At 52.4% G+C, this 17,549-nt stretch overlaps 1 protein-coding gene across 2 annotated transcripts in view; it reads left to right on the top strand.

The window, feature by feature from the left end:
• The window catches only part of slc25a26 (solute carrier family 25 member 26), an 86,835-nt gene that overhangs the window by 65,706 nt on the left and 3,580 nt on the right, over positions 1–17,549 (top strand). The window contains exons 8-9 of one of the 2 annotated variants that reach the window (XM_042295504.1): positions 7,057–7,118; positions 16,307–16,380. In XM_042295504.1, coding sequence (XP_042151438.1) covers positions 7,057–7,118; positions 16,307–16,380 — 136 coding nt within the window. The remainder of the gene's footprint in view (positions 1–7,056; positions 7,119–16,306; positions 16,381–17,549) is intronic. The other variant, XM_042295503.1, reaches the window with a different exon arrangement.

Genomic DNA, 17,549 nt, shown 5'->3' with positions numbered 1-17,549 from the left:
CTGACGGGTGGGAGGAGGGGGTGAGACTGACAGACAGAGACAGACAGTGTGAGTAGTGTTCAGTGAGGCGTGGGCCTGACTGACGGTGTGGGAGGAGGGGGGTGAGACTGACAGACAGAGACACACTGTGTGTTTAGTGAGGCGTGGGCCTGACTGACGGGGTGGGAGGAGGGGGTGAGACTGACAGACAGAGACAGACAGTGTCAGTAGTGTTTAGTGAGGCGTGGGCCTGACTGACGGGGTGGGAGGAGGGGGGTGAGACTGACAGACAAAGACAGACAGTGTGAGTAGTGTTTAGTGAGGCGTGGGCCTGACTGACGGGGTGGGAGGAGGGGGTGAGACTGACAGACAGACACAGACAGTGTGTAGTGTTTAGTGAGGCGTGGGCCTGACTGACGGGGTGGGAAGGAGGGGGGTGAGACTGACAGACAGAGACAGACAGTGTGTGTGTAGTGTTTAGTGAGGCGTGGGCCTGACTGACGGGGTGGGAGGAGGGGGTGAGACTGACAGACAGAGACAAAGTGTGTAGTGTTTAGTGAGGCGTGGGCCTGACTGACGGGGTGGGAGGAGGGGGGGTGAGACTGACAGACAAAGACAGACAGTGTGAGTAGTGTTTAGTGAGGCGTGGGCCTGACTGACGGGGTGGGAGAAGGGGGTGAGACTGACAGACAGACAGAGACCGTGTGTAGTGTTTAGTGAGGCGTGGGCCTGACTGACGGGGTGGGAGGAGGGAGGGGTGAGACTGACAGACAGAGACAGACAGTGTGTAGTGTTTAGTGAGGCGTGGGCCTGACTGACGGGTGGGAGGAGGGGGTGAGACTGACAGACAGAGACAGACAGTGTGAGTAGTGTTTAGTGAGGCGTGGGCCTGACTGACGGGGTGGGAGGAGGGGGTGAGACTGACAGACAGACAGAGACCGTGTGTAGTGTTTAGTGAGGCGTGGGCCTGACTGACGGGGTGGGAGGAGGAGGGGTGAGACTGACAGACAGAGACAGACAGTGTCAGTAGTGTTTAGTGAGGCGTGGGCCTGACTGACAGGGTGGGAGGAGGGGGGGTGAGACTGACAGACAGACACAGACCGTGTGTAGTGTTTAGTGAGGCGTGGGCCTGACTGACGCGGTGGGAGGAGGGAGGGTGAGACTGACAGACAGAGACAGACAGTGTGAGTAGTGTTTAGTGAGGCGTGGGCCTGACTGACGGTGGGAGGAGGGGGGTGAGACTGACAGACAGAGACAGACACTGTAGTGTTTAGTGAGGCGTGGGCCTGACTGACGGGGTGGGAGGAGGGAGGGGGTGAGACTGACAGACAGAGACAGACAGTGTGAGTAGTGTTTAGTGAGGCGTGGGCCTGACTGACGGGGTGGGAGAAGGGGGTGAGACTGACAGACAGACACAGACCGTGTGTAGTGTTTAGTGAGGCGTGGGCCTGACTGACGGTGGGAGGAGGGAGGGGTGAGACTGACAGACAGAGACAGACAGTGTCAGTAGTGTTTAGTGAGGCGTGGGCCTGACTGACGGGGTGGGAGGAGGGGGTGAGACTGACAGACAGAGACAGACAGTGTGAGTAGTGTTTAGTGAGGCGTGGGCCTGACTGACGGGGTGGGAGGAGGGGGTGAGACTGACAGACAGAGACAGACAGTGTGTGTGTAGTGTTTGGTGAGGCGTGGGCCTGACTGACGGGGTGGGAGGAGGAGGGGGTGAGACTGACAGACAGAGACAGACAGTGTCAGTAGTGTTTAGTGAGGCGTGGGCCTGACTGACTGGGTGGGAGGAGAGGGGGTGAGTCTGACAGACAGAGACAGACAGTGTGAGTAGTGTTTAGTGAGGCGTGGGCCTGACTGACGGGGTGGGAGAAGGGGGTGAGACTGACAGACAGACACAGACAGTGTGTAGTGTTTAGTGAGGCGTGGGCCTGACTGACGGGGTGGGAATAGGGGGGGTGAGACTGACAGACAGAGACAGACAGTGTGTGTGTAGTGTTTAGTGAGGCGTGGGCCTGACTGACGGGGTGGGAGGGAGGGGGTGAGACTGACAGACAGAGACAGACAGTGTGTAGTGTTTAGTGAGGCGTGGGCCTGACTGACGGGGTGGGAGGAGGGGGTGAGACTGACAGACAGAGACAGACAGTGTGAGTAGTGTTCAGTGAGGCGTGGGCCTGACTGACGGTGTGGGAGAGGGGGTGAGACTGACAGACAGAGACACACTGTGTTAGTGAGGCGTGGGCCTGACTGACGGGGTGGGAGGAGGGGGTGAGACTGACAGACAGAGACAGACAGTGTGTAGTGTTTAGTGAGGCGTGGGCCTGACTGACGGGGTGGGAGGAGGGGGGTGAGACTGACAGACAAAGACAGACAGTGTGAGTAGTGTTTAGTGAGGCGTGGGCCTGACTGACGGGGTGGGAGGAGGGGGGTGAGACTGACAGACAGACACAGACAGTGTGTAGTGTTTAGTGAGGCGTGGGCCTGACTGACGGGGTGGGAGGAGGGAGGGGTGAGACTGACAGACAGAGACAGACAGTGTGTAGTGTTTAGTGAGGCGTGGGCCTGACTGACGGGTGTGGGAGGAGGGGGTGAGACTGACAGACAGAGACACACTGTGTGTAGTGAGGCGTGGGCCTGACTGACTGCGGGGGGGAGGAGGGGGTGAGACTGACAGACAGAGACAGACAGTGTGAGTAGTGTTTAGTGAGGCGTGGGCCTGACTGACGGGGTGGGAGAAGGGGGTGAGACTGACAGACAGACACAGACCAGTGTGTAGTGTTTAGTGAGGCGTGGGCCTGACTGACGGGTGGGAGGAGGGGGGTGAGACTGACAGACAGAGACAGACAGTGTCAGTAGTGTTTAGTGAGGCGTGGGCCTGACTGACGGGGTGGGAGGAGGGGGGTGAGACTGACAGACAGAGACAGACAGTGTGAGTAGTGTTTAGTGAGGCGTGGGCCTGACTGACGGGGTGGGAGGAGGGGGGGTGAGACTGACAGACAGAGACAGACAGTGTGTGTGTAGTGTTTAGTGAGGCGTGGGCCTGACTGACGGGGTGGGAGGAGGGGTGAGACTGACAGACAGAGACAGACAGTGTCAGTAGTGTTTAGTGAGGCGTGGGCCTGACTGACTGGGTGGGAGAGGGGGTGAGTCTGACAGACAGAGACAGACAGTGTGAGTAGTGTTTAGTGAGGCGTGGGCCTGACTGATGGGGTGGGAGAAGGGGGTGAGACTGACAGACAGACACAGACAGTGTGTAGTGTTTAGTGAGGCGTGGGCCTGACTGACGGGTGGGAATAGGGAGGGGGGTGAGACTGACAGACAGAGACAGACAGTGTGTGTAGTGTTTAGTGAGGCGTGGGCCTGACTGACGGGGTGGGAGGAGGGGGTGAGACTGACAGACAGAGACAGAGTGTGTAGTGTTTAGTGAGGCGTGGGCCTGACTGACGGGGTGGGAGGAGGGGGGGTGAGACTGACAGACAGAGACAGACAGACCGACAGTTTGTGTAGTGTTTAATGAGGCGTGGGCCTGACTGACGGGGTGGGAATAGGGGGGTGAGACTGACAGACAGAGACAGACAGTGTGTGTGTAGTGTTTAGTGAGGCGTGGGCCTGACTGACGGGGTGGGAGGAGGGGGGTGAGACTGACAGACAGAGACAGACAGTGTGAGTAGTGTTTAGTGAGGCGTGGGCCTGACTGACGGTGTGGGAGGAGGGGGGGTGAGACTGACAGACAGAGACAGACAGTGTGAGTAGTGTTAGTGAGGCGTGGGCCTGACTGACGGGTGGGGAGGAGGGGGGGTGAGACTGACAGACAGAGACACACTGTGTGTAGTGAGTGGCGTGGGCCTGACTGACGCGGTGGGAGGGGGGGGTGAGACTGACAGACAGAGACAAACCGTGTGTAGTGTTTAGTGAGGCGTGGGCCTGACTGACGGGGTGGGGAGGAGGGGGTGAGACTGACAGACAAAGACAGACAGTGTGAGTAGTGTTTAGTGAGGCGTGGGCCTGACTGACGGGGTGGGAGAAGGGGGGTGAGACTGACAGACAGACAGAGACCGTGTGTAGTGTTTAGTGAGGCGTGGGCCTGACTGACGCGGTGGGGGAGGAGGGGTGAGACTGACAGACAGAGACAGACAGTGTCAGTAGTGTTTAGTGAGGCGTGGGCCTGACTGACAGGGTGGGAGGGGGTGAGACTGACAGACAGACACAGACAGTGTGTAGTGTTTAGTGAGGCGTGGGCCTGACTGACGGGGTGGGAGGAGGGGGGGTGAGACTGACAGACAGAGACAGACCGTGTGTAGTGTTTAGTGAGGCGTGGGCCTGACTGACGGTGTGGGAGGAGGGGGTGAGACTGACAGACAGAGACACACAGTAGTGTGTAGTGAGGCGTGGGCCTGACTGACGCGGTGGGAGGAGGGAGGGGTGAGACTGACAGACAGACACAGACCGTGTGTAGTGTTTAGTGAGGCGTGGGCCTGACTGACGGGGTGGGAGGAGGGGGGTGAGACTGACAGACAGAGACAGACCGTGAGTAGTGTTTAGTGAGGCGTGGGCCTGACTGACGGTGTGGGAGGAGGGGGGGTGAGACTGACAGACAGAGACACACTGTGTGTTTAGTGAGGCGTGGGCCTGACTGACGCGGTGGGAGGAGGGAGGGGTGAGACTGACAGACAGAGACAGACAGTGTGAGTAGTGTTTAGTGAGGCGTGGGCCTGACTGACGGGGTGGGGGAAGGGGGTGAGACTGACAGACAGACACAGACAGTGTGTAGTGTTTAGTGAGGCGTGGGCCTGACTGACGCGGTGGGAGGAGGGAGGGGTGAGACTGACAGACAGAGACAGACAGTGTCAGTAGTGTTTAGTGAGGCGTGGGCCTGACTGACGGGGGTGGGAGGAGGGGGTGAGACTGACAGACAGAGACAGACAGTGTGAGTAGTGTTTAGTGAGGCGTGGGCCTGACTGACGGGGTGGGAGGAGGGGGGTGAGACTGACAGACAGAGACAGACAGTGTGTGTGTAGTGTTTGGTGAGGCGTGGGCCTGACTGACGGGGTGGGAGGAGGGGGGGTGAGACTGACAGACAGAGACAGACAGTGTCAGTAGTGTTTAGTGAGGCGTGGGCCTGACTGACTGGGTGGGAGGAGAGGGGGTGAGTCTGACAGACAGAGACAGACAGTGTGAGTAGTGTTTAGTGAGGCGTGGGCCTGACTGATGGGGTGGGAGAAGGGGGGTGAGACTGACAGACAGACACAGACCGTGTGTAGTGTTTAGTGAGGCGTGGGCCTGACTGACGCGGTGGGAATAGGGAGGGTGAGACTGACAGACAGAGACAGACAGTGTGTGTGTAGTGTTTAGTGAGGCGTGGGCCTGACTGACGGGGTGGGAGGAGGGGGTGAGACTGACAGACAGAGACAGACCGTGTGTAGTGTTTAGTGAGGCGTGGGCCTGACTGACGGAGTGGGGGAGGGGGGGTGAGACTGACAGACAGACAGACAGACCGACAGTTTGTGTAGTGTTTAGTGAGGCGTGGGCCTGACTGACGGGGTGGGAGGAGGGGGGTGAGACTGACAGACAGAGACAGACTGTGTGTGTAGTGTTTCAGTGAGGCGTGGGCCTGACTGACGGGTGGGAGGAGGGGGGTGAGACTGACAGACAGAGACAGACAGTGTGAGTAGTGTTTCAGTGAGGCGTGGGCCTGACTGACGGTGTGGGAGGAGGGGGGTGAGACTGACAGACAGAGACACACTGTGTGTAGTGTTCAGTGAGGCGTGGGCCTGACTGACGCGGTGGGAGGAGGGAGGGGTGAGACTGACAGACAGAGACAGACAGTGTGAGTAGTGTTTAGTGAGGCGTGGGCCTGACTGACGGGGTGGGAGAAGGGGGTGAGACTGACAGACAGACACAGACCGTGTGTAGTGTTTAGTGAGGCGTGGGCCTGACTGACGCGGTGGGAGGAGGGAGGGGTGAGACTGACAGACAGAGACAGACAGTGTCAGTAGTGTTTAGTGAGGCGTGGGCCTGACTGACGGGGTGGGAGGAGGGGGTGAGACTGACAGACAGAGACAGACAGTGTGAGTAGTGTTTAGTGAGGCATGGGCCTGACTGACGGGGTGGGAGGAGGGGGTGAGACTGACAGACAGAGACAGACAGTGTCAGTAGTGTTTAGTGAGGCGTGGGCCTGACTGACTGGGTGGGAGGAGAGGGGGTGAGACTGACAGACAGAGACAGACAGTGTGAGTAGTGTTTAGTGAGGCGTGGCCTGACTGACGGGGTGGGAGAAGGGGGTGAGACTGACAGACAGACACAGACCGTGTGTAGTGTTCCCAGTGAGGCGTGGGCCTGACTGATTTTGTGGGAAAGGGAGGGTGAGTGTACTGACAGACAGAGACAGACAGTGCAGTGCAGTAGTGTTTAGTGAGGCGTGGGCCTGACTGACGGGGTGGGAGGGGGGGTGAGACTGACAGACAGACACAGACCGTGTGACCAGTGTTTAGTGAGGCGTGGGCCTGACTGACGCGGTGGGAGGAGGGAGGGGGTGAGATTGACAGACAGAGACAGACAGTGTCAGTAGTGTTTAGTGAGGCGTGGGCCTGACTGACGGGGTGGGAGGAGGGGGTGAGACTGACAGACAGAGACAGACATTCTGTGTGTGTGTAGTGTTTGGTGAGGCGTGGGCCTGACTGACAGGGTGGGAGGAGGGGGGTGAGACTGACAGACAGAGACAGACAGTGTCAGTAGTGTCAGTGAGGCGTGGGCCTGACTGACAGGGGTGGGAGGAGGGGGGTGAGACTGGCAGACAGAGACAGACAGTGTGAGTAGTGTTCAGTGAGGCGTGGACCTGACTGACGGGGTGGGATGAATAGTGCGTCTGGTCTAGGAATGGAACTGTATTGGGGAAACATCTTTGAGAGTATCAATGTATCCCATTGAATCATGAAATGTAGCTAACTATTATTTTGATGTCATAAAGGTCATAAGAGTGTATTTTGTCATTACAGAACAGAAATGTTTGCAGTGCACTCATCTTGTGTTGTGTGTGTGTGTGTGTGTGTGTTATTCACTGTGTTTCCCAGGTGTGAATGGACAGTGGTGTCACCACTCCCCTGGATGTGGCTAAGACCAGGATCATGTTGGCGAAGGTAAGGCCCAATCAAGCTAACCCAGGCCGGGCCAGCTACAGGACTGTTCAACACTGTCTGTCTGCTGAGTGACGCCTCGCAGTTCTCTAATGTAGACAAAGCTCATCAGAGACACACTGCCATGGAGAACAATATGGACAGTGGTGACACGCACATTCATTCTGTGTTCTCCACAGCCCAGCGTTGAATGGACAGTGGTGACACGCACATTCATTCTGTGTTCTCCACAGCCCAGTGTTGAATGGACAGTGGTGACACGGACATTCATTCTGTGTTCTCCACAGCCCAGTGTTGAATGGACAGCGGTGACACCCACATTCATTCTGTGTTCTCCACAGCCCAGTGTTGAATGGACAGTGGTGACACCCACATTCATTCTGTGTTCTCCACAGCCCAGTGTTGAATGGACAGTGGTGACACCCACATTCATTCTGTGTTCTCCACAGCCCAGTGTTGAATGGACAGTGGTGACACCCACATTCATTCTGTGTTCTCCACAGCCCAGTGTTGAATGGACAGTGGTGACACCCACATTCATTCTGTGTTCTCCACAGCCCAGTGTTGAATGGACAGTGGTGACACCCACATTCATTCTGTGTTCTCCACAGCCCAGTGTTGAATGGACAGTGGTGACACCCACATTCATTCTGTGTTCTCCACAGCCCAGTGTTGAATGGACAGTGGTGACACCCACATTCATTCTGTGTTCTCCACAGCCCAGTGTTGAATGGACAGTGGTGACACCCACATTCATTCTGTGTTCTCCACAGCCCAGTGTTGAATGGACAGTGGTGACACCCACATTCATTCTGTGTTCTCCACAGCCCAGTGTTGAATGGACAGTGGTGACACCCACATTCATTCTGTGTTCTCCACAGCCCAGTGTTGAATGGACAGTGGTGACACCCACATTCATTCTGTGTTCTCCACAGCCCAGTGTTGAATGGACAGTATTGACACCCACATTCATTCTGTGTTCTCCACAGCCCAGTGTTGAATGGACAGTGGTGACACCCACATTCATTCTGTGTTCTCCACAGCCCAGTGTTGAATGGACAGTGGTGACACCCACATTCATTCTGTGTTCTCCACAGCCCAGTGTTGAATGGACAGTGGTGACACCCACATTCATTCTGTGTTCTCCACAGCCCAGTGTTGAATGGACAGTGTGTGACACCCACATTCATTCTGTGTTCTCCACAGCCCAGTGTTGAATGGACAGTGGTGACACCCACATTCATTCTGTGTTCTCCACAGCCCAGTGTTGAATGGACAGTGGTGACACCCACATTCATTCTGTGTTCTCCACAGCCCAGTGTTGAATGGACAGTGGTGACACCCACATTCATTCTGTGTTCTCCACAGCCCAGTGTTGAATGGACAGTGGTGACACCCACATTCATTCTGTGTTCTCCACAGCCCAGTGTTGAATGGACAGTGTTGACACCCACATTCATTCTGTGTTCTCCACAGCCCAGTGTTGAATGGACAGTGGTGACACCCACATTCATTCTGTGTTCTCCACAGCCCAGTGTTGAATGGACAGTGGTGACACCCACATTCATTCTGTGTTCTCCACAGCCCAGTGTTGAATGGACAGTGGTGACACCCACATTCATTCTGTGTTCTCCACAGCCCAGCGTTGAATGGACAGTGTTGACACCCACATTCATTCTGTGTTCTCCACAGCCCAGTGTTGAATGGACAGTGGTGACACCCACATTCATTCTGTGTTCTCCACAGCCCAGTGTTGAATGGACAGTGGTGACACCCACATTCATTCTGTGTTCTCCACAGCCCAGTGTTGAATGGACAGTGGTGACACCCACATTCATTCTGTGTTCTCCACAGCCCAGTGTTGAATGGACAGTGGTGACAGGGGTGGGTAACCCACATTCATTCTGTGTTCTCCACAGCCCAGCGTTGAATGGACAGTGGTGACACCCACATTCATTCTGTGTTCTCCACAGCCCAGCGTTGAATGGATAGTGGTGACACCCACATTCATTCTGTGTTCTCCACAGCCCAGCATTGAATGGACAGTGTTCTGTGGACATGTTTGTGTTCATGTTTAATGTTAGCTGTAGTACATCTGGACAGGCCAGAGTAGTGTCCAATGGAACGGACATGGCAGACAGGCCTCTCATCTCTCTCAGAGAGAGCAGGAACAGCTCTGCCTGTCCTGGGTTTATCATGCGTTTACTCTGCTAGCTCCTGTGTTTGTCTGACTGTGTCTCTCTGTGGTATGTTAGTGGGGGTGTTGTGAGTTCAGTTGAACCCAGTCGTTGTGTCCTTGGATAAGACAAAGTGTTCTGTGCTTTTTGTTCTCCGCGATGACAAATGAGATACCACTCTGTAACTCTTCAGTTGGTTAGACGTGGCGCTTGTGTGAAGATGGTAAAAACAACGTTGCCATAAACATTTGCCATAAACATGTTTTAGCAGGGGTTATAGAGTTAGGGGTGAGGTCACTTGTGATTTAAATTGACATAATATTAGCTGGTTGTTACATTAACTCATGTTCTTAGTGCTAAAACACACAATGGAGCATTTTCTGACTCTGTAAAACCCCACATAAGATCACCCATGGTAGTTAATTTCCCTTCTTTACCTCACCGGGGCCCTGAACACCTGTTGCACAAGCCCAGACAGGACTGAGGTGTGGGGTGAAGAGAAGTGGGAGTGGAGGGGAGGAGGGGTGAGGATGGGATATGGCGGTGTTGGAGCTTGTCACAGTAGTTTCCTCCTGTTCCAGAAGAAAAGTCAGAGCCAGAGGTGGGTCTGCTGGCTGGGACAGGGGTGGGTCTGCTGGCTGGGACAGGGGTGGGTCTGCTGGCTGGGACAGGGGTGGGTCTGCTGGCTGGGACAGGGGTGGGTCTGCTGGCAGGGGTGGGTCTGCTGGCTGGGACAGGGGTGGGTCTGCTGGCTGGGACAGGGGTGGGTCTGCTGGCTGGGACAGGGGTGAGTCTGCTGGCTGGGACAGGGGTGGGTCTGCTGGCTGGGACAGGGGTGGGTCTGCTGGCTGGGACAGGGGTGGGTCTGCTGGCTGGGACAGGGGTGGGTCTGCTGGCTGGGACAGGGGTGGGTCTGCTGGCTGGGACAGGGGAGGGTCTGCTGGCTGGGACAGGGGTGGGTCTGCTGGCTGGGACAGGGGGGGTGGGTCTGCTGGCTGGGACAGGGGGGTGAGTCTGCTGGCTGGGACAGGGGTGGGTCTGCTGGCTGGGACAGGGGTGGGTCTGCTGGCTGGGACAGGGGTGGGTCTGCTGGCTGGGACAGGGGTGGGTCTGCTGGCTGGGACAGGGGTGGGTCTGCTGGCTGGGACAGGGGTGAGTCTGCTGGCTGGGACAGGGGTGGGTCTGCTGGCTGGGACAGGGGTGGGTCTGCTGGCTGGGACAGGGGTGGGTCTGCTGGCTGGGACAGGGGTGGGTCTGCTGGCTGGGACAGGGGTGGGTCTGCTGGCTGGGACAGGGGGTGAGTCTGCTGGCTGGGACAGGGGTGGGTCTGCTGGCTGGGACAGGGGTGGGTCTGCTGGCTGGGACAGGGGTGGGTCTGCTGGCTGGGACAGGGGTGGGTCTGCTGGCTGGGACAGGGGGGGTGGGTCTGCTGGCTGGGACAGGGGTGAGTCTGCTGGCTGGGACAGGGGTGGGTCTGCTGGCTGGGACAGGGGTGGGTCTGCTGGCTGGGACAGGGGGGTGGGTCTGCTGGCTGGGACAGGGGTGGGTCTGCTGGCTGGGACAGGGGTGGGTCTGCTGGCTGGGACAGGGGGGGTCTGCTGGCTGGGACAGGGGTGAGTCTGCTGGCTTGGACAGGTGTGGGTCTGCTGGCTGGGACAGGGGGTAAGTCTGCTGGCTGGGCCAGGAGTGGGTCTGCTGGCTGGGACAGGGGTGGGTCTGCTGGCTGGGACAGGGGTGGGTCTGCTGGCTTGGACAGGGGTGGGTCTGCTGGCTGGGACAGGTGTGGGTCTGCTGGCTGAGACAGGGGTGGGTCTGCTGGCTGGGACACTGGGGGGTCGGTCTGCTGACTGGGACAGGGTTGGGTCTGCTGGCTTGGACAGGGGTGGGTCTGCTGGGGGTGGGTCTGCTGGGGGTGCGTCTGCTGGGGGTGCGTCTGCTGGCTGGGACATGGGTGGGTCTGCTAGCTGCTTGAACTCAGTTTTTCACAACTTCTGACATTTAATACTAGTAAAAAGTATCTGTTTTAGGTCAGTTAGGATCTCCACTTTATTTTAAGAATGTGAAATGTCAGAAGTAATAGTAGAGAGAATAATTTATTTAAGCTTTTATTTATTTATTCACATTCCCAGTGGTCAGAAGTTTACATACACTCAATTAGTATTTGGTAGCATTGCCTTTAAATTGCTTAACTTGGGTAAAACATTTCTGGTAGCCTTCCACAAGCTTCCCACAATAAGTTGGGTGAAATTTGGCCCATTCCTTCTGACAGAGCTGGTGTAACTGAGTCAGGTTTGTAGGCCTCCTTGATCGCACACACTTTTTCAGTTCCATAGGATACAGTTTCTATAAGATTGAGGTCAGGGCTTTTGTGATGGCCATTCCAATACCTTGACTTTGTTTTCCTTACGTCATTTTGACACAACTTTGGAAGTATGCTTGGGGGCATTGTCCATTTGGAAAACCCCATTTGCGACCAAGCTTTAACTTCCTGACTGATGTCTTGAGATGTTGCTTCAATATATCCACATCATTTCCCTCCCTCATGATGCCATCTATTTTGTGAAGTGCACCAGTCCCTCCTGCAGCAAAGCACCCCCACAACATGATGCTGCCACCCCTGTGCTTCACTGTTGGCATTCTTCGGATTCCAAGCCTCCCCCTTTTTCCTCCAAACATATCGATGGTCATTATGGTTAAACAGTTCTATTTTTGTTTCATCAGACCAGAGGACATTTGTCCAGAAAGTACGATCTTTGTCCACATGTACAGTTGCAAACCGTAGTCTGTTTTTTTTAATGGCGGTTTTGGAGCCGTGGCTTCTTCCTTGTTGAGCGGTCTTTCAGGTTATGTCAATATAGGACTCGTTTTACTGTGGATATAGATACTTTTGTACCTGTTTCCTCCACCATCTTCACAAGGTCCTTTGCTGTTGTTCTGGGATTGATTTGCACTTTTCACACCAAAGTACGTTCATCTCTAGGAGACAGAACGCATCTCCTTCTTGAGCGGTATGATGGCTGCGTGGTCCCATGGTGTTTATACTTGCGTACTATTGTTTGTACAGATGAACATGGTACATTCAGGCGTTTGGAAATTGCTCCCATGGATGAAGGCCTACAATTTATTTTCTGAGGTCTTGGCTGATTTCTTTTGATTTTCCCATGATGTCAAGCAAAGAGGCACTGAGTTTGAAGGTAGGCCTTGACATACATCCACAGGTACACCTCCAACGGACTCAAATGATGTCAATTAGCCTATCAGAAGCTTCTAAAGCCATGACATAATTTTCTGGAATTTTCCAAGCTGTTTAAAGGCACGGTCAACTAAGTGTATGTAAACTTCTGACCAACTGGAATTGTGACAGTGAATTATAAGTGAAATAATCTGTCTGTAAACAATTGTTGGAAGAATTACTTGTGTCATGCACAAAGTAGATGTCCCAACCGACTTGCCAAAACTATAGTTTATCAAGAAATGTGTGGAGTGGTTGAAAAACGAGTTTTAATGACTCCAACCTAAGTTTATGTATGTGTTCCGACTGTATAAACTTTCAACTGTATATTTTCTGGGTGATTTAAATATTGACTGGCTTCATCAAGCTGCCCACTCAGGAAAAATCTTCAAACTGTAACCAGTACCTGCAACCTGGATCAGGTTGTCAGTCAACCTCCCGGGTAGTTACAAACAGCACAGGAATGAAATCATCAACATGTATTGATCACATTTTTACTAATAATGATTTATGAAACTACTTATTCCAGTTACTAATAAGCATGCACCCATTAAGAAAATTACTGTAAAAATTGTTAAATCCCCTTGTATTGATGAGGAATTGAAAAATTGTATGGTTGAGAGGGATAAGGCAAAATGTATGCCAATTAAGTCTGGCAGCCCAACTGATTGGCAAACATACTGCAAATAAAGAAATCATGTGACTAAACTAAATAAAAATAAACTACACTATGAAATAAAGGTAAATTATATAAAGAATGATAGTAAAAAGCTTATGGGCAACTTAAATGACACTTTGGGGGAAAAAAGCCAACTCGGCTCCTTCATTCATTGAATCAGATGGCTCATTCATCACAAAGCCCACTGATATTTCAAACTACTTTAATTACTTTTTCATTGGCAATATAAGCAAACTTAGGGATGACATGCCAGCAACAAACGCTGACGCAACACATCCAGGTATATCAGCCCAAATTATGAAAGACAAGTATTGTACTTGTCTGAATTCCGTAAAGTCAGTGTGGAAGAGGTTAAATAATTATTGTTGTCTATCAACAATGACAAGCCACCAGGGTCTGACAATCTGGATGGAAAATTACGTAGGATAATAGCAGACGATATTGCCACTCCTATTTGCCACATCTTCAATCTAAGTCTACTAGAAAGTGTGTGACCTCAGGCCTGGAGAGAAGCAAAAGTCATTCGGCTACCCAAGAATAGTAAAGCCCCCTTTACTGGCTCAAATAGCTGACCAATCAGACTGTTGCAAACCCTTAGTAACCTTCTGGAAAAAATAGTGTTTGACCAGATACAATGCTATTTCACAGTAAACAAATTGACAACAGAATTTCAGCATGCTTATAGGGAAGGACACTCAACAAGCACAGCACTTACACAAATGACTGATAATTGGCTGAGAGAAATTGATGATAAAATGATTGTGGGGCTGTCTTGTTAGACTTCATTGCAGCTTTTGACATTATCGATCATAGTCTGCTGCTGGAAAAACGTATGTGTTATGTCTTTACACCCCCTGCTATAATCTGGATAAAGAATAATTTGTTTAACAGAACACTTTGGGTGTTCTTTAATGGAAGCCTATCCAATATAAGCCAGTTATAATCAGCAATCAGCAATTTTTACTAACAACATGCCACTGACTTTGAGTAAAGCCAGAGTGTCTATGTATGCGGATGACTCAACACTATACACGTCAGCTACTGCAGTGACTGAAATGACTGCAACACTATACACGTCAGCTACTGCAGTGACTGAAATGACTGCAACACTATACACGTCAGCTACTGCATTGACTGAAATGACTGCAACACTATACACGTCAGCTACTGCAGTGACTGAAATGACTGCAACACTATACACGTCAGCTACTGCAGTGACTGAAATGACTGCAACACTATACACGTCAGCTACTGCAGTGACTGAAATGACTGCAACACTATACACGTCAGCTACTGCAGTGACTGAAATGACTGCAACACTCTATGAAGAGCTACAGTTAGTTTCAGAGTGGGTGGCAAGGAATAAGTTAGCCCAAAATATTTCTGAAACTAAAAGCACTGTATTTGGAACAAAACACTGACTAAACCCTAAACCTCAACTAAATCTTGCAATAAGTAATGTGGAAGTGCTTGGAGTAACACTAGATTGTAAACTGTCATGGTCAAACCATATTGATGCAGTAGTAGCAAAGATGGGGAGAAGTCTGTCTATTATAAAGCGATGGTCTGCCTTCTTAACAACACTATCAACAAGGCAGGTCCTACAGGCCCTAGTTTTGTCGCACCTTGACTACTGTTCAGTCCTGTGGTCAGGTGCCACAAAAAAGGACAGGAAAATTGCAATTGGCTCAGAACAGGGCTGCACGGCTGGCCCTTGGATGTACACAGAGGGCTAATATTAATAATATGCATGTCAATCTCTCCTGGCTGAAAGTGGAGGAGAGGTTGTCTTCATCACTACTTTTATTTATGAGAGGTAGAATGCACAGAGCTGTCTGTCTAAACTACTGGCACCCAGCTCGGACACCCATTCATACCCCACAAGACATGCCACGATGTCTCTTCACAGTCCCCAAGTCCAGAACAGACTATGGGAGGCACACAGCGCTACATAGAGCCATGACTATATGGAACTCTATTCCACATCAAGTAACTGACGCAAGCAGTAAAATTAGATTTAAAAAAGAGATTAAAAAACACCTTATGGAACAGCGTGGACTGTGAAGCAACACAAACATTGTCACAGACACATGCATACACACACACACACACACACACACACACAAAATAACATACACACTATACATACACATGGATTTAGTACTGTAGATATGTGGTAGTGGTGGAGTAGGGGCCTGAGGGCACACAGTGTGTTGTAGATATGTGGTAGTGGTGGAGTAGGGGCCTGAGGGCACACAGTGTGTTGTAGATATGTGGTAGTGGTGGAGTAGGGGCCTGAGGGCACACAGTGTGTTGTAGATATGTGGTAGTGGTGGAGTTGGGGCCTGAGGGCACACAGTGTGTTGTAGATATGTGGTAGTGGTGGAGTAGGGGCCTGAGGGCACACAGTGTGTTATGTGGTAGTGGTAGTGAGGGCACACAGTGTGTTGTAGATATGTGGGTGGTGGAGTAGGGGCCTGAGGGCACACAGTGTGTTGTAGATATGTGGTAGTGGTGGAGTAGGGGCCTGAGGGCACACAGTGTGTTGTAGTGGTGGAGTAGGGGCCTGAGGGCACACAGTGTGTTGTGAAATCTATGAATGTATTGTAATGTTTTTAAACTTGTATAAACTGCCTTAATTTTGCTGGACCTCAGGAAGAGTAGCTGCTGTTTGGCAGCAGCTAATGGGGATCCATAATAAATACAAATACTGCTGGGCACACAAAAATACACAGGGTGATTTACAGTCCAGGCCGCAGTTATGCTAACCCCGCACCCCACCCTTCACTTCCCCTCCTCTCTTTAATCACCCTCCCATTCCTCTTGCCATGCTAGACCCTCCCCCCTCACGGGGAGGGTCTTCTCCCACTCTCCCCAATCCTGATCCCACCCCCCCAATCAAGACCTCTGGCATAAAACTGCAACAGGTGGAGTGTGGGTGGTGGATTGTTATGGATGTCACCTGTGTTACCACCGATGTCTGTGAGGGGAGAAGTGGAAGGAGGTAGGATGGGAGAGGAAGACTAAACAGGGTGTCTGTCCAAGTGGCAGGAAGTGGAGGAGACTATCCATCTATCTCTTATTTGTTCTCTCTCTCTCTTAGGCTGGGACTAGTACAGCGAGTGGAAACATCCCACTGGTGCTGTTAGATGTGTGGAAGACTAGGGGCTTGATGGGGTAAGTATGGCCCATCACACGCTGCTGTTCTGGGGGAACCTGAGGACTAGGCTGGGGTAGCCTTCTGTACCTATGTACACATTTCAACAAGTGTCTCTGACTAGGTATCCCCTTCCCCTTTCTATTGTTGAAAGACTGTGTTTTTAAAAATCTTAAACCATTTCTCTTAGCCTGTACATTTTTTGGGACTTTGCATTATCTGATTTAAAGTCATACAGTTCTTTGCATAATCAGGTTTGCCTGCTGGTAGGAACACTAGTCAGGGGACATACATTCAGCACAGAAACCTGAAAAATTTGAATTAAGAGCTTTCCAAGAGACATAACTTTTCTGAATAGTCCTATTGATTAAGACATTAGTAGTGCCAACAGTAAGGTTTATGTGTGGAGCTGAATGTGTGATGTGTTTATGACATCTCCTAATGAAAAGGCCAGGTCAGGAGGGAATGATGGCCTGCCAGCCCTAAACCAAACAGCCCTGTGAATAATAGTCTGGTGTGTATGAGCAGCCATCATTTAGTTAAGATATACAGGCCCTGATGTTAATAGCAGATTTGGTTTGGGGTGGTGCCAAAAACAGTCTCTCAGGCACTATCAGAGATTGTTTGAGAAGGCTGCAGTAATGGAATCTAATCACAGAGTGCAATTCTGTTGGGAAGAGGTTCGGATTCAACATTAACTGGCTGTTTAATAACCCCGGGGTAGTTTGTTAATCTCACTCCGCTGGGGAAAGAGAAGACCAGGGACGTGGTGGGCTTCAACACACTCGGCTGGGGAGAGAGAAGACCAGGGACGGGGTGGGCTTCAACACACTCCGCTGGGGAGAGAGAAGACCAGGGACGGGGTGGGGGAGAGAGAAGACCAGGGACGGGGTGGGCTTCAACACACTCCGCTGGGGATTGAGAAGACCAGGGACGGGGTGGGCTTCAACACACTCCGCTGGGGAGAGAGAAGACCAGGTACGGGGTGGGCTTCAACACACTCCGCTGGGGAGAGAGAAGACCAGGAACGGGGTGGGCTTCAACACACTCCGCTGGGGAGAGAGAAGACCAGGGACGGGGTGGGCTTCAACACACTCCACTGGGGGAGAGAAGACCAGGGACGGGGTGGGCTTCAACACACTCCGCTGGGGAGAGAGAAGACCAGGGACGGGGTGGGCTTCAACACACT

This window comes from Oncorhynchus tshawytscha, linkage group LG02 (assembly GCF_018296145.1).
Source record: "Oncorhynchus tshawytscha isolate Ot180627B linkage group LG02, Otsh_v2.0, whole genome shotgun sequence".
In the NCBI taxonomy this organism is placed as follows: Eukaryota; Metazoa; Chordata; class Actinopteri; order Salmoniformes; family Salmonidae; genus Oncorhynchus; species Oncorhynchus tshawytscha.
The sequence above is the reverse complement of the archived record's forward strand: the minus strand, read 5'-3'. Positions and strand labels throughout refer to the sequence as shown.